General features: G+C 36.0%; 1 protein-coding gene across 2 annotated transcripts in view; it reads left to right on the top strand.

Moving 5' to 3' along the window:
- Positions 1-15714, top strand: part of DCN (decorin) — a 37498-nt gene extending 21784 nt beyond the window's left edge. For both annotated transcript variants that reach the window (XM_014841262.3, XM_014841263.3), the window contains exons 4-8: positions 1463-1676; positions 2469-2582; positions 6848-6941; positions 10263-10401; positions 15442-15714. In XM_014841262.3, the coding sequence (XP_014696748.1) occupies positions 1463-1676; positions 2469-2582; positions 6848-6941; positions 10263-10401; positions 15442-15636 (756 nt within the window). In that variant the 3' untranslated portion in view covers positions 15637-15714. The remainder of the gene's footprint in view (positions 1-1462; positions 1677-2468; positions 2583-6847; positions 6942-10262; positions 10402-15441) is intronic.
- The last annotated feature ends 9063 nt before the right edge of the window (positions 15715-24777 follow it).

The raw sequence follows: 24777 nt of genomic DNA, 5'->3' as shown, positions 1-24777 counted from the left end.
TTTTAATACATTTATTTATATCAAGCTTTCAGAACTTTCTTACCTACATGGCAATTGAGGATCTCTTTTGCATTTATAATTAAGCATATACATTTTTGAATGTCGTTTAATGACAAAAGCCCTCTCAACCCTTCCTTCCGTTAGCTCTGGCTTTTACTCATTTCCCAGACATTTTGCCTGTGAATATTAATTTCCTATGATCTTAACCTTCCTAAGTTTTACTTTCTGTAATATACATTGGAATTTCTTAAGATTTTGTTTTAATCAACCAATGCATCTTTTAGGATTAGTTACAAGATTGTGTTACGTGTAATAAGTTTTAATTAGTCAAATATTATGAACTGTATAAGAGTGTACAGGGTTAATTAACCAGCTGTTACCTTCAGAAAATACTCTTGCTTTTCTGAAACTGGAAGTTCTCACTGTTCTATTATTGTAACTCCCTTTTTGCCCCTCTGCATTTTCATATACGCATAAAAGTGTACTACAATAGAAAATGCAAGCTTCTCAAACTTTGATAAAATTATCTTGAATTCCTTAGGATTAGTTGATAAGGAATCTTAAAATAATAACAGTGTGGTTATGTAGACATACAGATCATTGGAAGAGAATGAGGCAGTCCAAAATAAGTTTACCAATAGCCATAGGTATAACAGTAGTAATGAATTAGAAGTAATTTCCTATATTAGGAGAACTCAGAAACAAAAATTTAAAATTTACCAAAAATATTAGTATGTTCGACTATATAAAACTTTTATATGTAAAAAGGGCAAAAACAGAAGAAAAATACATTAAGCCTCTACATATTATATAAACTATATCTTTATTCTGTAAACCAATTATTAAAACAATGAAAATGAGAAGTATTATGATCAGGCAATCCTTTTCCTCCAAAAAATACAGTAAATGGTAGGAAAATACAAGGAAATTTGTTTAACCATTTAAGTAGCAAGGAAATGCAAAGCAAAGCAATGAGCTGCAAAATAATGTATTAATTTGGCAAACTTTTTGAAAATGATTATATCTAAATTTGTGTGGTTGCAAGAAATTTTTACTTTCTTGCCACGCTTTTGTAGTGTAATTCATGACAACAGTCAACGAAGATGGGCATTTAGGTTGAAAAGCTGGTTGGGGGATGGATGCCTGTGTCATTGGATTCTTTTCAGGTATCTTGAGTCATTCTAGTAATTTCAATGCTTTTAGGAGTATTTATTGTTTAAAAATTAAAAGCATATAAAGTCTATATTTCGCCGCATTCCTTTTTCCTTTATTCCTGATGTTCAGGTCCTCATACACTTCTTATGTGAAGGGATCACATCTACTTAACGTTTTCTGATTTCTTGCAATTTTGCAGATTTCTCTGTGCGTCCCCTGGATGGAATGAATAGACTACACACTTGTTTTATGTTTGTGTGGAAGGTTTTGGAACTAGGAAGATATTGTTTTTGTTCACTATCTACAGGCGTTGATTCTTGTCAACAACAAAATTAGCAAAATCAGCCCTGGAGCATTTACACCTTTGGTGAAACTGGAACGACTTTATCTGTCCAAGAATCATTTGAAGGAATTGCCAGAAAAAATGCCCAAAACTCTTCAGGAGCTGCGTGTCCATGAGAACGAGATCACCAAAGTGCGAAAAGCGGTGTTCAATGGACTGAACCAGATGATAGTCGTAGGTACAGATATTCTTATCACTCTGAGACCAGGATTCAAGGTTCACCTTAAGAGATCCCAAGTAAGCTTTAGCCGCAGGAAGGTAAATTAGCTAGAATTTGTATGTCGTAGGGCGTAACAGCAGCAGGGCCAGAAGGAATGGGATTTTGAATCTGTGACTGACAACGTTTTTATTCCCTGTCCTTGAGGATCTGAGAATGTGGAGAAAGCCCTAGGATGAAGTTATCCAACTGCACGCTCAAGACACCATTGAATTAAGTAGCGCTTAATTAGAGATATTTAAGGCTATCTTTCCCATGGTGGGATTTGTTATATTCTGAACACCTGTAAGTCATCTGCTTTAAAAAATGTGTTAAAATGTTTTGCTATAGGTGTGGTCAAAAATTGGAATTTTATAATTGGCTTAGAAGATGCTAGATTCAAATTATTTAATAACATTTTAACGTATCTTGGGAAAGTAATAGTCATAATCAGTGTGGTGTGAACTCTTGCTTTTGTTGATTTCTGGGCAAACCTGTGTATATACCTTAAATAATTTTGTTGTTATTGTTTTCGCTACTACTGCTTTTTTAGGTTTTTTGTTGTTGTTTGTCTTTTGTTTGTTTTAATAAGGGAAGTGTTTACCCCATTTTGCTATTCCTTTGAGGAGCATGTCCTTTAATTTCTCTTTTGTTTTTCAGTCAAACTGTTATTGACCCAAGTTTCTGCTAAATTCCTTGTTGAAACAGACACTACTCTGACTTGTAATATCCTAAAATTGTCCTCTAAAAGCTTTGCACTTATTGCCTTTGTAGAACTGGGCACCAACCCGCTGAAGAGCTCAGGAATTGAAAATGGAGCCTTCCAGGGGATGAAGAAGCTGTCCTACATCCGCATTGCTGACACCAACATAACCACCATCCCTCCAGGTGATAGAAAACTCACGAGAGCAATTTGAGAAGCTAAATCCAAAGCCTCTAACATTTAAAAAGTTCTTTCAGAAATTGTCTTTTTATTATTTTCGGTAAATTCTCTACCTGTAGAAGTGTTTCTAACGAGCGTGGGTGATGACTGGGCCATCCAGAGTCGCTGTAGAGATGGCTAGACTCTCTTACCTATAAAGTCTCTTCTAAGATGCAACAATGCCCAATGATTTTGTATTGTAGAATTGTGATGTCACAAAGAAAAAAATCGTTATTTAAAAACTAGAATGCCTTAGTAGCACTTTGTAAAAAAGAAAAAGAAGATACATGGAAGTACTTCTGAAATTAGCCAGTTTTTACTTTGAGTCTCCAACCTTTTGGTGCATTCCTTTCTGTCTACAACATTCCAGTCATTACCATCTGGATAAGAGGAGCCACAATGGCCACGCTCTTATTTAATAGTGGTGGTGTGTGTTGTAGAGTGTGGGTGTGGGAGTCTGTTTGCTTGAGTTCAAATTATCACTAATTTGGTTCTAGGAACTTGGACGAATTATTCAACGTCTATGCCTCCATTTCCTTATCTGTAGTGTGGTAATAATATTAATATCTACCTCATTGCATTGTTTTAACACTAAATAAATAATTAGTGAAACATGTGGCATGTAGATAAGTAGTGGATTGATATTGTCTTTTATTATTCATTAAAAATGTTTCTAACACTCATTTTGCTTAGGTAAAGTCCTAAACACTGGAGACAGGGCAGCAGATAGAATATACTCCCCGCCTTCAAGGAGCTTGTTGACTAGAGCAAAGCCAGATGAGTAAAGAGCAATCACCCCACAGTCATGGGGGTAAGGTCGCTGTGCTAAGGGCTACCCCAGAGAGGCACATAAGCCAGTCTTTGTGAATCGGAAAAGGCCTCAAGGCACCAAAAATAAATTCCTCTAATTTTCGCATCTTTCCCTGCCCCAGGTTTTTCAGTCTCACAAAAGCTCCTCTATATTTTCCAATTTTCCCTTCAATCTGGCCATTTCTCAACTTATACATCTCATTCTTAGACTGCAGGCCAAAATGTAGATATTCGCCCACGGAAAGCAATTATCCTTTATTGTGCTTCCACAGAAAACTCAACTTCTTCAAGTACGTATTCCATCGAATGGTTTCTTACCACCCTTTGCTCTCTCCACAGTCTTTTTGCTACAGAGGATGTTTTCAATGCTCATAATAGCAACTGCTGGTGTAGATGGATTAGACAGGAAAGATGATAGAAAACAGATTCGATAGATAGATGATAGAGAGATACAGATAAGGAGAGAGATTGATTTACAGTTTATAAAGCACTTTCATGTTCGGTCTCCAACTCATAGCAAGTAACAAGTGATCATTTTTTAGCCCAGTGAAGAGATATATACATACATATATATGTATTTTTAAATATATTTTGTTTATATTTTAGTATATTTTCATAATATATTTAATAAAATACTTATATTTTATGTATTTTTATTTTATATATATAGATATCTTGCCTAAAGCCTCAGAGCTGCAGGGGGTGAAGTCAAGTAGCCAGAAGTTAAAGTCCCGGTCTTGTCCAGGATTTTGTGCTGCCAGATGACTTCCATTAAGCACAGTCTTTGATTGTGCTGTCTCTCCTAAGGCATCCTCCAAAACATCCCTCAGGAAAACATCTCATCACTGAATGATCTGTTTTCCTGGCCTTGCTTATGTCTTCTCTCTATCCTAAGTGTTCTTTTCTCATCATCTCTAGCTTGCTTTTATTTACTAGACACTTCATAATATTAAAATTATAGTAACTAAATTTTATTAAGCACTTGTTTAGAACAAGATATTATACCAAATAGATTTCTTTGTATGAATGGATTCTTTTGTATGAATCCAAAAACATTCCTCTATAGTACTAATATCACACCTGTTTTATGAATAAGGAAAATGAGGCTTAAAGAGAGGAAATAAATTGTGACCAAGGTAGGAGCTAGGAAGCAGGAGAGCTGGGGTTGTGCTAGACTGACATCAGAGATCCCGTGTTTGACCATTTCACTCTGCTGCCATCGTAAGCTCTCCCTCCTGTGCATATTTATGCTTGTGGAATGAATGAGTCTTCCCTCCCTAGGCTGAGACTCGTATGCATGAACATCATCACCTTTCAGGAAGTCTTCATTTCCACATGTTGTCTCTTATTGCTGATGGAAATGGAAAGGGAGTGGAGTGGAGTGGAGAGGTTATAAAATTACTCTCTCAAGTTAGACCAACCTGGGTGAGAGAACTGACTCAGCTATTTATTTATTCTGTGACTTTAGGCTAATAATTTCACGTCTCTAAAACCTCAGTTTTGTTGTCTAGAAAATGGAGGCATTAGTGACAACTATCTTTGGGATATTTGTGAGGATTAATAGATATAGTAAGACTTGTAATGCACACACATAGTACTCGGCCCAAAGAAAACTCTCAATATATTTTATCTTAAAAATGGAAAAGGAAAAGAATTTAAAAAGTAACTAGAGTGTAGGCTCTTTAGCTAAATGCTACAGTGACAAAGGCTAAGGATGTTCTTTATAAATTTAACTCTCTCTGTCCTATTGCAAAGTTTTCTTCCAGAAAGTGACTTCTAGCTATAACTTTATTTTTTGGAAACTAAAATCCTAAAAGGGGAGACACTTAGAAACTATGTAAGGGTAATGGATGCAATGTTCATTGGTGTTCTAGAGATAGTACATTTAAAAATGATCTTTTCATGGTAAAGGGAAGAAAGGATGTGCATTCAATTTGCGTTGTTGTATACTCACTTTACTTACAGAAGTATTTTTAAAAATCCACATTTATTTGGTCTAAGGAGACTCAAATGGTTGAAATATCTTATTCCAAGAGTGACTGTGACTTCCTGATATTTATTCATAAGAATAATGCAATTGTGATTTCATTTCCTTCAGTTAAGAGCATGCTATTTTCACTTCCTTTGGCCATCTGGGAGCATGTTACATTCCCTACTTAGTAGCTAGTTAACCTACAAAATTTGTAACTTTGAAAATCTGTTTCCTCATCTATGAAAGGGGGTTGGTGAAAAATAATTTATACATTGAAAAAATTAAATGAGCCAAGTTAGGAAAAGTGCCAATCTCAGTATTCAGCACATAACAGACATTCAGTAAGTAAAAGTTTCTCTCCTTAGCATCTCTCACATGAAACATGCAACCGTAGAGAAACTAATAGTCATTTTCAAGTCAAATATGGACTAAACTTCTACATTAAATAGACACTCTTGACAGAATGCAGTGGTATGCAATGAAAATTTCAGACCAAACATAACCTGTGATTTTCTACTTTTGTTCTTTATGGACAAATAACCAACACTTTCTGCCAACCAGATGTTACTTCTACATGTAACCAATTTGCTATTTTCTTTGTACTTGTCGCTATTCTTCTAAGTGGAAAAATATGCTGGTTAAACAGCTGTAGAAAAACATAATATATCCTTAGATGGCAGGAGGAAATGAAAATAAAATATTTAAACTTCTACCTTTCTACTCTTAAATTTTAAAAATCGTAGCCATTCAGGAAGTACTATCCAGAGGTTTAGCGGGTACTTTGGATCTAAAATGATTTCCCCAGGTGCTCTACATATGGCAGAGTGCTTGATGGTAGGCCTCTCCACTCCTCTTGTGTAAAGAAACAGTCTTGATTTAAAAGGTCCAAGTAGCTTTAGCTCTTTCTACACATCCATGGTGCAGAAGTGTTTGATGTTTTTATGGCAAAGTTAATTAAGACTAAGGCCAACACAGTGGATCAGTGTTAGTTATTAACAATGCTCATTAATGAAATGCCTGGTTAGGTTTGTATATAGGTTCAACTTATACATAATCTCCTTGTTATAGTTCAAATGCTCGTCTCTTCATTTTAGAGTTGTGATCTTTTATCAATGGCAGAGTTAGCCCATTAACAAAGGTGTAAGACGCTGGTTAGATTCAGGGTTTGACTTCAGTTCTACAAGCCAAAACTGTACTTCATGATAAACACGATTCATGTTTTTTTTAAAATCAATCTAGGAGAAAAGTAGAAAGGGCATATAGTACTTCCAAAAGCATGTATTATTATAAAAGGGATGAAGGAAAAAGATAAGAAGCAAAACTCATGAAAAAGCAAAAGCAAATCCTCTGAAACTTTTAAAAAACCGATGGCATGTGTCCTCATTGTCTTTCTACATTCTGTAATTACATTTATCCCCTCATTTACCATTTTGTATTTCCGTATTCCAGGTCTTCCTCCTTCCCTTACTGAATTACATCTTGATGGCAACAAAATCACCAAAGTTGATGCAGCTAGCCTGAGAGGACTGAATAATTTGGCTAAGTAAAAATATTCTTTCATGATGTTCTATCATTACGATGGCTAGGTGTATTAGTGCCCACATGCTCAGAATTAGAAACCTGATGAAGTTTTGACTGTACCACATTTTTTTGTTGTTATTATTTCTGACAACCTCAAACTTCAGCTTGCCCAATCAGTTATTAAAAAAAACAAAACTAATGAGTTTTGCATACACTTAGTATAACCACCAAGATCAGCCTTATATTTTGTGAGTACCATATTGCTTTCAGATTAAGATATATCTTATGTATAAGGTATTTGATTAAATTAGTATGTTCATTCAGTATCTTCTAACTTAGTTGCTTTAAACAAGATTTAATGCAAGGTTAAGTAAGGTATAAGACAGGGTCTAGAATTTGAAAATGCATTAAGATGAAGGCTACCAGAACATGGAAATATTGGGTATCCCACAGTATAGTATTAGACTAGTTATGAGAGATTCTCCAACCTCTATTCTCTGAAGAGTTTAAAATGTCTCTGGACATCGAATATAGACTAACACAAGAAAAGTTTGTTGGTTTTTTTTTTTTTTTTCTGGCCCTTCTTAACTCTTTTTTTTCCTCATAGATAATCGCTAGCGCCTGTCCTCCTTTCTAACCTAACTTCGATCTTCCTATGTTTACAGTCTGGTTAAGTAATAAAAAGAGGACAGTGCTGGCAAACTCTTTCAGTTGTCTTCATGGAACACTCTGTTCTTGATCCACACGTATTGCTGAGTGTTCTTACAGAGAAGCACAGTGTTATGCCAAATTGACTCACTCTTCTTTTTGTATATAAATTTCATGGTAGATAAATGAATATAAAGTATATTATTTATCTTTGAGAAATACTAAGACCAGATGGATGTATAATGCATCTTTCCTCATTTCTGTGGATGTTCTCCAATGACCCAGTGGATGGAGGAGGCTGAAGATGAGCATGTGCTTACTATAGCTACGATATATTAGCCACAGTCACAATATATTACCTTGGTGTTTCACATAAGAAACCTTTTATCCAAAGTTATTTTAATTATAGTCTCTAAGGTAGACAATATTTTTCAAAATAGTGTTATGTATCATCTACCTTTCTTTGTTGATTAGGTCTCTCTAGATGCAGAAAAATCTAGGAAGACACTGCTTTGCTGATTGTGTAGAATTGTCTTTAGGACAGCTATCATTATTATTATTATTAGGAGGGGGAGGAGCAGGAATAGTAGAAGGGATGAACAATAGTCTAAAGTTTTAAATAGATGCCTTTTGAGAAAAAAAGTTTATTTTGTACTGAAAGTGGTAAGGAAATTTTGAGATTATGCACTTTAATATTAACATGACATTCTTGGTATCACATAGAAGCATAAGAAGCTAGTAAATTTGGAAAATGTCAATAGAAATGAAGATCTCTGTGTAAACGGATTTTGAATTCCATTCATTAACTTAGAGCAGATTGCCTCGTTGGCCAAGCAAACTTTCCCAACTCTTGAATTTATCAGACACATTTCTTTTTGGAATCAAGTCAAAAAAAATCTATTAAACTATCAAATCCTTATGTTGTTTGCTCCTCACTGAAGTTGGAACATGAGAAGTATTTGGGGGCTGAAGATCAAAACTGTGAAAAGAAGAAAAAGGCAGAATGTTGTGGCAGGGCAAATATTCCAATTAGCTATTAGGAACAAGTAGGGAGAAAATAGTGTATGTCCCTCTGCAAAAATATGAACTAGTTTTCAGGCAAACTTCTGTTTTCTTATTAAGTATATATTATCATCTCCCTTACTAGGTGAACCATTCTTCAATGGACAGAATCATGGTTTTTGAGCCATGTGTCCTCTGCCCTGACAAGCCTAGAATAATATCTTGAACATAGTAGGTTCTTACAACATTTGATGGTTGAATATATAAATAAATCATTGAAAAAGTGAAATTTCCTTGAGTAAATTATTAGGAATGTTATATTCTAAGAAATGTATGAGCCCAAATTGGGTATGGGACTTGGAGTGTTGTAATAAACAGAAGACATGATTCTGAAATAGAAAAGAAAAAGCCAGAAAGAGGAGATGAATGCCTAAGACTGATGGAAAAACAAAGTTCTCTGAGCCAAGATGCCAGGTTAATAATCAATAGCTAAGATAAACTAACTGTGCTATTAATAGCCTAAAATCAGTAAACTTTAATCTCAATTATTCCAAACAGCAAGTCATGATTAAAATTGGGAGACTTTGGTTATCCAAGGCAGCATCTAAATCTGCAAAGAGCTCAAAGATCGAAACTAGCTGAAGGCAAGCAGAAACCATTCTAAAAAAATGCCCAAGTCCCATCCATTGCATTTGAAGGAACCCAATGGCTTCCTCCTCTTTCTCTCCCTTGAGTTTTCTGGTTCTCTTATATTACGTTGTTGCCTCATCTCAGCATCCCCTCTCTGCTCTCAGGATTGACAGCACCCTGGTTTTGACAGAGATTCATCCCTAGAATGCTGAATGCACCAGCCTTGTCCCCAAGTCAACTCTGACTTTTGAATCTCATTTGCTATGAGAGGACATCATAGCTGCAGAACTTTCACTTGTTATACATTTAATTTAAAAAATACAACCCAAACCTTGAGTAGCATTGCATGAGAAATATCACAGTGGTCATGAAACAGAGATTTAGGTGAGAAATTAAGGTCAGAAGTCAGGAATATTGGCACCCGGCAAATTCTGACAGTATCAGATGGTCATTGATGAACTCTTTCAAACTAATGCAAAATGCTAATTCTGTTAACCTTTCTGGCAGGTAGGTTTATTGGCTCATTAGAACTTTGTACCTTTTATTTCCAATGAATAAATTTTCGTGATAAATGTACAATTAATTGATGTTCAATGTGACCAAAATGATAATAGTATTCCTTTTATTTTTTTTTTCAAGTGAATTCACCACATTCATCATACATAGAAATGAATTCAACAGCTACTCATTGGTCATATCTAGCTCTGTGTTAGTACTGGATATACCATAAGACAGTCACTTTTCTCAAGGAAAGACATGCAAGTACACAGTCCCCTGAGTTTTACAAGAGGGTAACAACAGGATGCTCTGTGAGCATTTACTAGGGGTGTCTATCCAATCTGGGACTGTCAGAGGAGTTTTAAAGAGGGTAACTCTACATTGAAAGCTTAAGAACAAATGGGCTCTATCCAAGCTCAGAAAGTCTAGGAAAAGCACTCTAGGCAGAGGGAACAGTAAGTGCAAAAACAAAAACATCCTTTTCTATTGACTTGATTAGTCACACAACACCTGTAAGAAAGCATCCATGTGCAGGGTATGCATTCATTCCTGTTTTCTATTGCAGATTGGGACTGAGTTTCAACAGCATCTCTGCTGTTGACAATGGCTCTCTGGCCAACACTCCTCATTTGAGGGAACTTCACTTGGACAACAACAAGCTTATCAAAGTGCCTGGTGGGCTGGCGGATCATAAGTACATCCAGGTAATGCGATGCCGCTATCTGGTGAGGAACGTCTGGGGAGTGAATCCTCCCTACCGGGATGCTAAGAGGCAGGAAGCTCTGCTTAGAAATCTTTTTGTAGACAGATGTTTTTAGTGTTTCCACATAAACATTCATTCTGCTTTGGGGAAAAAATACGTTTAAATTATTATTTTTTTAAATTAGGACAATTGCCTCGAACTTACTAAAATGCTTTCTTCCAGAATGTAGTATTTTTCGTGAATCAGGGTAGTTTCAAATCACAGATCAGTGTAACAAATGCATACTGGTTGGAAAAGATGATATAATTGGTGAGGCATAGATATAGAATAAAATAGTAGTTTTAACTTTTAGCCTCAGCAGATGTCATAGAGGTCAAGAGCTTATCTAGCAGTGTGACTGCAATTTATCTGGCAGTGATCCACTGTGGTAATAGAGCTTTACAATCTGTAAATCTATAAATGTAAGGCAAACATTAGTTTAAATAGTGATAGTAATTTCATATATGACAACATAAGACTTCCATTGTTACCTTGAGCAAATAACACAAACATGTTATTCAAATTATATATTTTTTAAAAAATTCAATAATGTGGTCATCCATAGATTTTACATATTTGCTTATTTTATGTAATTTTTAAGTTTTCTTAAAGGTCACATTTCAATTGGCTGTTTTTCCCCACAAATTTACATGCGTACTTAGTTCAGTCATGATGGTTCAGAAACTATACCCTGCCGCTGACCCTCTCTTACAGATAAAACCAGTATAAAGTTGCTCTTTTAGTAATCCAGCATCTCAACTTTTTTGATTGGGGTTCACAATAAGTTTATCTTCTAAACTACTGTCAATAAATCATTGATTTCTTTTTTTTTTATTGAGTTGTAACAAAAAATTCCAAATTAAATTGATATATCACAATTTGCATTAGCTAGATTTCAATGAAGTGCCGGAATTATAAGTATGAAGATGAAACTTAAAGACATTCAAGTTCATGCTGATTCTTTTTCAGTGGGTCTTTGGTTGTGGCAGAGTCATGAGTAAGCAGAGTTTGAAGCCACAAGTAAAACCAAGATGCTCGGAAGCCCCATGGAAGAATAGTTATCATTGTTACTATTAAGGTTTTTGTTGCTGGTGGGTTTTTTGGGGGGAGAGGATTGTTTTTGTTTTTAGATCTCAGAATAAATCATTTTCACCTTCTTGATTACCGTTTTTCAGTCAGTCTGGACATATTACTGAGTTCATAAAATCAGTTTAGTGGGTTCATTAGGAACATTCATGGGATGGGATGGGATAGGATAGGATAGGTTAGAATAAGTTGAATAGAAAAGAAATATCACTATAATGGTAAGTATTTCATAACAATTTTGTTTCATATGCATAGATTCATATGTACTAAACGTCAATATATAATGTGTTTCTTACTGTCGGCCACAGAGAAAAAATTATAAAGCAGGTTATTTTGAAGGTTTTGTTGAATATCATCAGATCTCATGAGAATTGACACAGGGCCCCCATTTAGAAGGGCCTCACTCATGATTTTCCATCTCTAATTGGCTGTCCATGTAGCCATTTTACCTCCCTTCCTGGAGCTCCTGGGAATTTCGCCTATTCTACTTCCTTTTCTATAAGTATATAGTTCAATTGTTTTTACCAAAATTATGTAGTTGTTCAACTGTCACCACAATCCAGTTTTAGAATATTTCTATTACCCTCAAAATATCCCTCTTATCCATTTCTATTTGGTTCTCAATCTTATCTGCAGCCAATGGGAATCATTAACCTACTTTCTCTCTCTGTGGATTTGCCTTTTCTGGACATTTCATATAAATGGAATCACACAATGTATGGCTTTTGTGTATGGCTTCTTTCACTTGTCATAAGGATTTTAGGTCATCCATATCGTGGCATGTATCAGTAGTTTTTCATTGTTATTGGTGAACAGCATTCCATTGTATGGATATGCCACATTTTGTTTGCTAGTATTACACCATTAGTTTACTGCAACTTCTGATCATGTTTTGAAATTGAGAGTGAAGGTCTTCTAATTTTGTTTTTATTTTTCAAAATTGTTTTATCTATTCTTGTTCCTTTGCATTTCTGTTTAGAATCAGCATATTATTTCTGCTAAAATAGCTTGCTAGGACTATGATAGGGATTGTGTTGAATCTATAGATCAATCAGGGAAGAATTTTCATCTTAATAATATTGAGTCTTCCAATTCACAAGCATGGAATATTTCTCTATTTTATCTTCTTTAACTTCTCACAGCAATATTTTGTCATTTTTACTGTATGAGTCTTACAATTCTTTAACTAAATTCATTCCTAAATTTTGTATTATTATTGATGTTGTTGTGAATAAATTGTAACTTTAATTTCATTTTTGCATTGTTGCTAGTATGTAGAAATTCAATTGATTTTTGTTTGTAAATCTTCTATCTTAGTACTGTGCTGAAATTTTTTTAGTTGCAGTAAATTGTGTGCATTCATTTGGATATTCTGCATTCAGAATCATGTCATTTGTAAAGAAATACAGTTTTCATTATTTTTCATCGGAATCCCTTTAATTTCTTTTTCTCGCTTTATTGCATTGGCTAGAATCTCCAGTGCATGTTGAATAGAAGTGATGAAATTAGACATCTTTGCCTTGTTACCTATTTTAAGAAAGGGGTGAACAATCAATCTTTTACCATTCAGTGTGGTGTTACCTGTGGGTCTTTTGTAGATGCTCTTTATCAGGTCGAGAAAGTTCACTTCTATTCCTAGTTTACTGAAAATTTCTTATCATGAATGTGTGTTGGATTTTTTTTTAAATGCTTTTTCTGTGTCTATTAGATAATCATGTGTTTTTGTCCTTTATTCTTTTACTATGGTGTTTTATATTGATTGATTTCCAGTTAAACCAATCTTACATCCCTGGCATAAATCATGTTTGGTCTTGGTCATGGTGTATAATCCTTTTATATGTTGTGAGATACAGTTTCCTAATATATTGTTAAAGGTTTTTTTGTCTATATTCATATGAAATATGTGATTTCATTTCATTTTGTGATGATTTTTGTCTGGCTTTAATACTAGAAAATACCGACCTCATAGAATGAGTTAGGAATATAATTTCCTTTTTTACACAGACTAATACTTGCTTTATGTTTTGGTATTTTCATCTCTCACCTTCAATATTAGCCATAAACTCTCAAAAAGCACTTCTCCTCTTTCTTTCTAATCACTGCTAGGAAATAGAGAATGGTAAACAACCACAAGAAATTTTCAAAGCTTGAAAATCATAAAAAAAAGAAACACAAGAAATTTTCAAAGTTTGAGAATCATAAAAAAAGAAACTCACAAATATTTTTTTGATTTTAATATTGCTTGTTTCTGTTTTTGTATGATATCTATTGTTCTCTTCTAAACCCTTTATTAAACAAGGCCCTTTGCACCAACATACGAGAGTGAGTGTTCCGATAAGTGGAACAATATTTCAAGTCATTCATTTTAAGCAAGCATCTCATAGATTTATAGCTCGTTTTAAAAATTGTTGCCTTAGCATTAGATTTTAGCCTTGGTTGTACGATCAAGTCACTTCTTGCCCTTTAGAATTCACATCTACATAATGGAAGTAAAAACTCATTTCTAAAGTGCTGTTTGTAAGCCAGACATTTAGTTTCCCTAAGAAAATCTATGAACAAATTATCATTATCCTAAACATAATCACAAAATATATTTCAAGAAAAAATTCTAATGAACCATAACATTATATTCATAGAGTAGAATTTGTAACAGAATAAATTTTTGATAAAACTTTCTGAGTCTATTTATTCCAAATGCTGTGATACTCAAATATTTCATAGAGTTTGTGATTCTTTATTTCAATTTTAATACTGTATACCCTCTTTTTCTTCACTATATATTACTTCCTCATTGTATAAAATTTTATTAAAGTGTCTATCATTTTGTCTTTTCCCTGAAAATATAATGTTTCACATAGGCACAATTTATGAAATAATCATGAATTCATTCATTTATGCTTTCAACATATTTATGGATCACCTACTCTGTTCTAGTAGACACTAGAGATACGGTCATGGACAAAACAGAGCAGGTTTCTCTCCTCTTGGAGCTTTTATTCCATGGGAGGAAAATAGACAAAAAACAAATAAATATATAATATGCTATACAGTGATAAAAATTGCTATGATGAAAAATAAAGAAGGGGAATTGGGACAGAGAAGGGCAGAATGGGATGGTCAAGGAAGACTTTTCTGATAAGAAGAAATGAAGTACGTGAGGCAGTAAGTCTTGCAAGCATCTTGGAGAAGATTATTCTAGGTGGAGGAAATAGTGTGTGCCAACCTGAGGAGGGACTGTACTTTGTGTAGTAGAGGAGAAGCAAGTAGGCCAGGGTGGTGGGACTGAACAGTGAGGGGAGAGGAAGTCAGAGCAGAAGGATGTCAGATCATGTAGGATTTATAGGCCATTGTGAGAACTTTGACTTTTAGTTTGCATGAGATGGGAATCCTCTAGAGTGTTGAGGCAAAGGAAGATATGACTTGGTTCATTTTTTTTAAATAATTGTTTTATAAGCTAAAAAAAAAAAACAAAAGAAAAGACTTTAGGAAGGCAAAAAAGGAAGCAAGGAGAATAATCAGGTCAACTTCAATAATCCAGAAGAGGTAATGGTGGCTTTGAATAAGGTTGTAGGAGTAGACACGGGAGAACTGGATTATATGTGCATTTTGAAGGCTGAGCTAGCAGGATTTGTTGATGGTTAGGCACAGAGTGTAAGACAAAGGGAGGGTCAAAGATAATGACAATGATTTTAGCCTGAGCCTCTGGAATGATTGAGATGCTATATACTGAGTTGAGCAAGACTAAGGAAGGGAAAAACAAATTTAGAAAGGAAGAGAGAAAGCAAAAGTTTGATTTGAGAAGTGTTATGGTATTTAAACTGAAAGATGACAATACTAAAAAGGCATAAGGTATTTACATGAAGAGCCTCAATATATTTAGAGGAGACTAATCATTCTCCATTATTTCATTTTGCAGGTTGTCTACCTTCATAACAACAATATCTCTGCAGTTGGATCTAATGACTTCTGCCCACCTGGATACAACACCAAAAAGGCTTCTTATTCGGGTGTGAGCCTTTTCAGCAACCCAGTCCAGTACTGGGAGATCCAGCCATCCACTTTCCGATGTGTCTATGTGCGCTCTGCCATTCAGCTCGGAAACTACAAGTAACTCCCAGGAAAGCCCTCATCTTTATAAGCTGGCAACATCCCGTTAATGTCATTGCTCAAAAAAAAAAAAAAAAAGAAAGCTAGATACTGGAAACCTAACTGCAGTGTGGATGTTTTTCCCACATGACTTACTATGTATAAAGCCAAATATGCAGTTTAAAAAATTGCCTACAATAAAAATAAATTTTGCCTGCCATATTTTCAGAATCCTTCTTTGAAGCTTTCTGTTGATGTTAACTGAGCTATTGCAGATATCCTTATTTCACTAAATGTAAAACTTTGAGTAAATATACATGTCAACAATTTAGTAAAGCTTTTCTTTTTTAACTTTCAGAAGGAATCAAATTGAAAAAGTATCAATCTTCTGTAACTCATAGAGTGGTTAGCTCTTTTAACAAAAAGTCAGATATCAAACTCTAACTCTGTATTAACCCCTGTTATTACTGGTAAAGCCTCATTTGAATATGTGGATTTGATACAGGCTATGTAAAAGTTTTGCTAATGTCATTATTTTGAAAAAAATAAATTCACAAATACATTCAAAATGACTATTGTATAAAAGTGTAATTGTAAATCTTCCCTAAGCTCAATTGTTTGAAGAGAGGAGACATTGCTTTCTTGATTAAAAATAGCACATCTTTTCAACTTCTCAAATATTTCTTTTACCCTGTCCTTCGACATTTGTGTATTATAACTTACATTATCCATATTCCATGTTAAGCTGATAAGGCAAAAAGCTGACTTTTTTTTTTTAGATTATTTTATCGAGATCACATTGGTTTCTGACTTTTTCTGATTGGTGTATAAAACTGACTTTTCAGTTACTAAGATACTAAATCAATTTTAAAATTATCATGTGTATAATCAGGCTGCCCACCTGGATATTTCTACAATTGCCAGATGTGTTAGAAATATTTAGTGCCTTTAGTTAAACTTTCAGTATTAGAAATTTTTTTCTGCAGAATCTAGAAACAACTACCAAAGCAGACCATTCAACAAGCTTGGGCAGTGGGCTGATTTACCAATAGTAGATATTTATCAGATAGTACATTTATGCTATCAACATCTAATAAGCAGCCATAAGAAGACTGTTTCTTCTACACGTTAGATGTTTTATAGTTGCAAATACCTAAAACCAAGTCCAAACTGGTTTAAACTATAAAGGGAAATAAAAAACAGTCCTGCTCTTAGATGAGCCATTAGGTAGACTGATTAGAACTCTAGTGAGTTTCTCTGCGGTTCTTTCAGCTTTGTCTTCCTTCATTACATTTCAGGTTGGCTGCCCTTATGGTTGCAAAACGTGAATCCCCCCCATTATTTACCCACTCAGAACACAAAAGGATATTAACACAAAATTTCCAGAAAAAGTCATGAGATTCTCTCTAATTATTATATACCAACTCTACAGCCCTGTAGAGTAAATGAGTAAATACTATTATTATTCTCACTTTGCAGAAAAGTAAACTGAGGTTGGGAGAAATGAAATAACTTTCTTGTAGTTAAATACCTGGTAAATATCTGGCACCAGAGCTTTCTCCTTTAGTATTTGTACAAGTCAGAGTCTGGAGGAATCCGAATTGACCCCAGAGCATTCAAGATAATTTAATGAAAGGACTATTATGGAGTGTACACAGACTTTACTGCATCAAACAAGGGCTGGTGAGGAGCCCAGAGATGGGCAATGCTGGGAAGCCATTTCCATTCATATGGCTAAATAGACAGGGGAAGAAATTGAGTTTCTGGAGCCAAGTTAGAGGAAGACTAGGATTTCCATGCTCAGGGAGCCACGTTCCTGGAGGGATGCAACTTCTACTGGAAGTGAGATAGTGAAGCAGGGTATCTACGTTTCTCTCCTTCTACTTCAGATTCCCTGCTATTTCATATCCTCCCACTGATCAAACTTAACGGGAAGACAATTATCAAGAAAACGGGAGAGATGAAGCCTCCTCCCGGGGCAGGGCAGAGAAGGGAGGAAAATGGATCTGGTCAGGGCACCTGGAGAATAGCTAGCCCAGGGCTATAATTATATGTGTAGGATTATTGAACAAGTCACACCAGCACCAATAAGCTTTCTAGTCACATTATATGTCATCCCAGGCACTTTTTCAGCACTCCAATTATTTTAGATCAGAGGTGCCAATAAATAAAAAATATTTTGATGAAACTTTGTCAAATGATTAGCTGAATCTGGTTTTCCATTATGAAACACCAGGGTATGTTTATAATGGCTATGACTATAGCAGAGCTCACTTATCTAAAGAAATAAGGTTAGTGTTAAAAATCAAAGCAAAAACAGAAAACTTATATTCTCAATATTAACGGGCAGTTAATTATGTATTATATGTAAACGACAGAAAACAAAAATAACATTTGAGAAATTATGAAAAATGGAGGAGAGAGCTCTAAGTTGCTGCAGTTAAAGAGATGTTGTCCCGTACGCCAGTTATGGTCTGAAATGTATAAAGCTTTGTATGAGCTATTTAATTACATGCTGGACTCTCATGAAATGATCATGTTAGTGATATCTATCCATAGCCTTGTATCAGGCACTGACTGGGAGAAGCTATTTATTGATTCAGCATATGCCATTCATTCATTCAATAAACTAGCACTGAATATATTATAGACATGAAGTATCTCCTGGTAGAAAGATGAAAACAACAACAGCAACAACAGATGTTTATTTCTGGAGTTTATTAAGTGCATACAAATTGCCAGTTTCTGTGCTAGGCTCTTTTTGGACCATATCTTTACTTATCACAAAAATCCCATAAGAATATACTCTTCCCATTGCACAAATGATGAAATTGAGATATAGTAAATGCAGAGTCTGAATTATAACCCTAGTGTGTGCTGATCCAGTTAAGGTCAGTCTGATCTGAGTTACACCCTATGTATCAACCTTATAGTTTGTTATGTGAATTAAGTGGGTAAACATAGGGTGTAACTCAGATCAGAGCCCAGCACATGAAAAGGGCTCAAATATGTTGGCTGCTATTGCTGTTAATCCCCAGGCCACACAGTTGAGCTGCAATCATCCCAAGGGAAATGGTCTCCCAGGTCTAAGGTGCGATCTGAGATCGTGCATTTCACATAAGCTCCCAGGAATGTTGCTGCTGTTTGGTCCATACTTTGAGGGACAAAGCCATAGAATCCTCTCATTTCCTATTGGCCCATGTCTGTCTCTTGTCTCCCACTGGTTGGCCCCTGTGAGAAACCCCACTGTATTAGTGCGCTAGGGCTGCTATAACAAAGTACCACAAACTGAGTGCCTTCAAATGGAAGAAATTTATTCCCTCACAGTGGTGGAAGCTAAAAGTCCGAGATCAAGGTGTTGGCAGGGCCATGCTCCCTCTGAAGGCCCTAGGGGATAACTCCTCCTTGCTGCTTCCAGCTTCTGGGTGGCTCCGGGTGTTCCTTGGTTTGTGGCGGGCTAGCTAATCCCTCCCTCTATCTCCACATGGACTTCTCTTGCATGCCTGTCTCTTCTCCTCTTCTCGTAAGGACACCGGTTACATTGGATTAGACCCCACTCAAATTCAGTATGACCTTATCTTAACTTGATTACCTCTGCAAAGAGCCCATTTCAAAACATGTTACACTCAGGGGGCCAACCTGGTGGTGCAGCGGTTAAGTTCGCGCACTCTGCTTCGATGGCCTGGGGTTCGCCAGTTCAGATCCCGAGCACGGACCTACACACTGCTTACCAAGCCTTGTTGCGGCCTGTGTCCCACATATAAAGTAGAGGAGGATGGACATGGATGTTAGCTCAGGGCTAATCTTCCTCAAAAAAAAAGGAAAAAAGTTACGATCACAGGTACTAGAGGTTAGATCTTGAACATAACTTTTGAGGGGATACAACTCAATCATTAATGCTTACTTTCTTTTATCTTTATAACAATTCTTATTTATATTTTGTTCTTATTTTTATTAACACTTTCATTGTGTGTGGTTTACGTAAGTGCTCAGAAAGTGTGAATTAGCCTCTGACCCTTTGTGGTTGGGTAAACCCCTCTATACATTCATGCTAGCCTAGACTAGACAACTTTCTGTCTTAAGAGCAGTCATCTTACCATAGTCAAGTGACCCTAATTTTCCAGAACACAGTATTTATATTCTTTGAATGCATTCCTCTTTAATGATTTTGATCTGGCAATGAAAGTTACTATGTCATTTCATCACATAAATCAGGCTTGACTGGGTCTCTGTTTCCTTCTGGTTCACTCATTTTACTGAATTATCACCCTATCTTTCTTTTCTTTTTTTCTTCCTCCTTCTCCATAATCTTATCCCAAGGAACTCCTTCCTTCCACAGTTTATTGCAACTGCAGATGCAGGAGCTCATTGCCTTATCTTCCATGCAAGCAAAGAAACGCCTAATCCCTCGAGTAAACTAAAAGCATTATATACAACAATTTCCCATTCATCCAAAGTTCCAGAAGGCTTGTTCCAAGACTGCCCCTTAACCATGCAGAACTCTTTACAAGTCTTCCTCACTCTTCACAAGTCTTCCTCACTCTTCAGACTCTGATCTCCTGCAGCACACGTATTACAGTTTGCTGAATGGAGACTACAGCCATTTCATTCTTGACTTGGCTGCTCATTCTTTAATCCTCACACTTATTGCTAAAGCATTTCTTTTAGTGGATCTATTTACGGATTCTAGTGCACCATCTGTCACAGTTCCTTCGAGTCACAGGTCTGCGACAGACTGTCAATTTCACATTACAAAGTATAACAGGGGAAAACAAAGAAAAGTCAAGAGAGAGATGACACTAAACTTATTAAAATCAAATACAAACATAAACATCCAGGAATGTAACATCACCTCCAAACGGAGTTAAATAATTTTGAAGTAAGAGAAAGTCCATATGTCCCCCGACTGTAAGATAACCAACAAAGGCCTAGATGGGATGTTGCCTGAGTACAACTCCCAACAACCTGCTAGCCGTGGATCATCAGGAGAATTTTACCCCAGCCTCCTTATTCCAATAGGGACTGCGAGGGCTAAATAATGCTTCCAGGCCACCACAATCAAACTTAAGAACACAAATCAATTTTAAAACATACTCGAAATATCAAAATAACTCAACCTTTCTGTCTAGGCCTGATATGTCTACTCGCGCATATTATCTCATTTATCCAATACATATTTGTTAAGGACCAACTGTGTGGCTGACTCTCTCCCAGTGGCTGAGATAGAGCAGTGAACAATGTCTTGCCCTCCTGCAGTGGACATTACACAGAGAGGAGACATTCTGAGGGCATAATAAATAAAACGAGTAAAGTAAAGCAGGACCGGGAATAAGGAAGGTGAGAGGGTGGGAATTGTTATTTTACATAGGATGGACAGAGAAAGTTCTTTAGATAAAGTGACATTTGAGCAGAGAAATGAAGGATGGAAGGAAGCAAGCCAAAAAAAAGAGACAAGTTAGGAAGATGCATGGTAGATTCCAGGAACAGCAAAGAGGTCAAATGTGAACCAAGTAAAGTGAGCAAGGAGAGGTCAGATATGACATGAGATCAGAGAGGTAATGGGAATATAAATCCCGTAGGGCTTTTTAGGAAATTTTAAAGACTATCCCTTTCTCTGATCAAGACAGGAAGCTGCTGAAGGGTTCTCAGCAGAGGAAAGACTTGGTTCAACAGTCTATGAAAGGATACCTCTGGCTGCATAGACTGTAGAGGGACAGGGACGGACCTAGGAAGGATATTTAGGATGCTATTGCAATAATCAAGCAAGAGATGATGATGGTTTTGACCTGGATAGCAGCAGAGAAGTGGTCCCAACATGGAAGTGTTTTAAAGAAACAGAGGACACACATGGCTGAGAGATCAAATGGGGTGTGACAGAAAAAGAGTAGAGACAGAGGTGACTCCAAGAGTTTTGGCCTGAGCCACTGAGAGGGTGAAGTCACCGCTGACAGAGATGGGAAAGACTGTGAGGAGGTTGAGGTGGAGAGGGTGGAAACCAGAAGTTTGGTTTGGGATTTGTTCATTTTGAGATGTCTATTCAATTTCCATGTGGAGATATCCAGGAGACTTTGGATCTAGGAGTCTGGAGCTCAGGGGAGAGGGTTGGGTTGTAGACATTAATTTGTGAGATGCCAGAATATAGATTGTCCTTCTTTATCTGTGCAGAAATGACTTGACTTTATCCAAACTAAGCAATCACGCTGTACATGTTAGCAACACATTTTACAGGGCCAGTTCTGGCCTTTGCAATGTTCTTGTGGTTTCTAAGATAAATAAACATATTATATGTTTCCCTCTGGATGCCTTTGCTAAGATCATGTCAGCATTTCCAAAACAGTCCTTGCTTGAACAACACCAAGAAAGAAAATCCTCTTGAGGAGAAAGGATTTCATTGTTTTTGAAAAATATCCTTGTTTTCTCTTACAAGTTTAAAATTGTATAAAAACAGTCTAGTTTCTGTTTCCCTCAAGAGCTCACATTAACAAAAGTACAGCTTTGTGCCTGCCTTGAATGTCGGTTGATAACTTGCTGGTGGTTTGACAGTTATGAATAAACAGTCCTGTACCATAAAGAAAGCATATTTCTGAGACTGCACGAGGTCTCATAGGAGACCGCCGTGGGCCTCAGATGCTGTACCAACACATTTAACTACAAAACCATGGAAATACATATAAATTCCACAGCTAAGGTCATTATTTCATGGGATCCTAGTGTATACAATTATATAATAACATAATAATCACTAGTTTATAAAGAATTCATATAGTCACTTTATCTGGCATTGATAGACAAAAAATATAAAACATTTCTCTTGAAATAATTTACTTTTTTCCCCTCTTTTCACAAAACAAATTATGTGTGTATGTATGTGTGGGGGGTATCCTCTTGTAAACTTAACATGCTCAAAAGAGATAAAATTTTAATTAATTTGTTCATTCTTTTCTTCCTTTAATTCACACATTTATGGAGGACTAAGAATATGACAGAAGCCATGCAAGGTCTGGAGAAAATTTTTTTAAATGTCTATTTTCTTCCCTGTAGCAAATAACTGTGGGATGTGAGACGTTATTTCTTAAACTTTAACAATGAATGAAAAGATAATATTTGAGAAGGTTCTGAGAGGAAATGAAAGTCAAAAGTATTGTGTACCCGTTCATGATTAAAAATTATAATGTTAAACAAATTTCCTGTGGCTGTCCTTGACTTCAGGAGAAACATCTGGAATACTGTAAGAAATACCAGGCCACCTACAAATCACAAAGCTTCTACTGAGGCCTAAGGAACGATAAACAAGGTTTGTGAGACCAGATGTTTCTGGATGCTGTTATTTTGGTTAAGATCCTTCTCATACCATCTGGATTGATGGATGGATTTTCTCTCAGCTATTTCTTCCCAGCTTCAGTAACTCTCACTGATAAACATATTAGAGATCTATTGACCTGAGATAAGTGACCATAGAGTGAGTAGATTCTGAAAGGGAAAGTTAGTGAAGAAAACTCTTCTTGAGATTGGGCTGTCCCATTTAGCCCAGGTTTAAAAGTTGCTGTCACATTCTCAAAGCCTACATTTTCTTCAGATATCTTGTGTCTGCTTTTTTTTCTCCCGACGAAGTTTCACCCTGAGCTAACACCTGTGCTAATCTTCCTCTATTCTTATGTGGGTGGCTTCCCCTGCATGACCACTTATGAGTGGTAGGTCTGTGCCTGGGAAATGATCCCGGGCCACTGAAGTGGAGTGCACTGAACTTAACTTAACCACTAGGCCATGCGGCCAGCCCCATCTTGTATAGATTTTTAAACTCCTTTCTCAGAAAGCATGCCTCAGGCCCTAGCTGGAAACAGTTGGGAATCAGTTAATAATGTAAACACAGTCTTTTTGTAAGTTGCTGGAGCTCCTTGACCTTGGTCCTTTCTGACTCTTGCAAATAGCAAACTGATTTGAAGGTATTTTTTTTTTTTCACATGGGCAAACATTTATTTTATTTTTTCCAGTTTTATTGAGATATAATTTGACATATAACATTATATAAGTTTAAGGTATGCAACATAATGATTTGGCATTCACAAAATATATATATTGTGAAATGATTATCAGAATAAGTTTAATTAACAGTCATCAGTTTATATCCATTCTCTGAGTTTTCTTTCAGTAGCAATAATAACAATAACAATAGCAATGCCACTTTGCCTTTATATGGTAGCTTTTGGATGACAAATGTATTCACTGATATAATCTCATTGTTGTTTTGCAGCTAACAATGCAATTGGTTTATATTCTGATAAGAAAAAGAGACAAGGAGTAGGTAATTTAAATGGGTTTTTTCTTAATTTTAAAGATTTTTATTATTTTATCTTCTAAGTCTTTTTTTAAATTTTAATGCAGTAGCATTGGATTATAACATTATATAGCTTTCAGATGTACATCGTAATATATTTTGAATTCTGTGTAGATTACATCATGTACACCACCCAAAAACTAATTATAGTCCATCACCTCACATGTGAACCTAATCACCCCTTTTGCCCTCCCCCCTTCCCCTATGGTAACCACCAATCCAATCTCAGTTGTTATGTGTTTGTTTGTCATTGTTTTTATCTTCTACTTATCAGTGAGATCATACTGTATTTGACTTTCTCCCTCTGACTTATTTTACTTAGCATAATACCCTCAAGGTCCATCCATGTTGTCACAAATGGCCAGATTTCATCATTTCTTATGGCTAAGTAGTATTCCATTGTGTATATATACCACATCTTCTTTGTCCATTCTTCCCTTGATGGGCACCGAGGTTGCTTCCAAGGCATGGCTATTGTGAATAACGCTGCAATGAACATAGTGGTGCATGTGTCTTTATGCATTTGTGTTTTCAGGTTCTTTAGATAAATACCCAACAGTGGGACAGCTGGATCATATGGTAGATCTATTCTTAATTTTCTGAGGATACTCTATACTGCTTTCCATAGTGGCTGCACCAGTTTGCTCTGCCACCAGCAGTGTATGAGGGTTCCCTTCTCTCCACATTCTCTCCAACACTTGTTGTTTCCTGTCTTGCCAAAGGAAAGCCCATAAGGCTATCAGCAGACTTCTCAGCCAAAACCCTACAGGTGAGAAGAGAATAGCATGACATATTTAAAGTCCTAAAAGGAAAAAACCTACAACCAAGAAT

Source organism: Equus asinus, chromosome 4 (assembly GCF_041296235.1).
Source record: "Equus asinus isolate D_3611 breed Donkey chromosome 4, EquAss-T2T_v2, whole genome shotgun sequence".
NCBI classification, from domain to species: Eukaryota; Metazoa; Chordata; class Mammalia; order Perissodactyla; family Equidae; genus Equus; species Equus asinus.
This window is presented reverse-complemented; position numbering and strand designations above follow the sequence as displayed.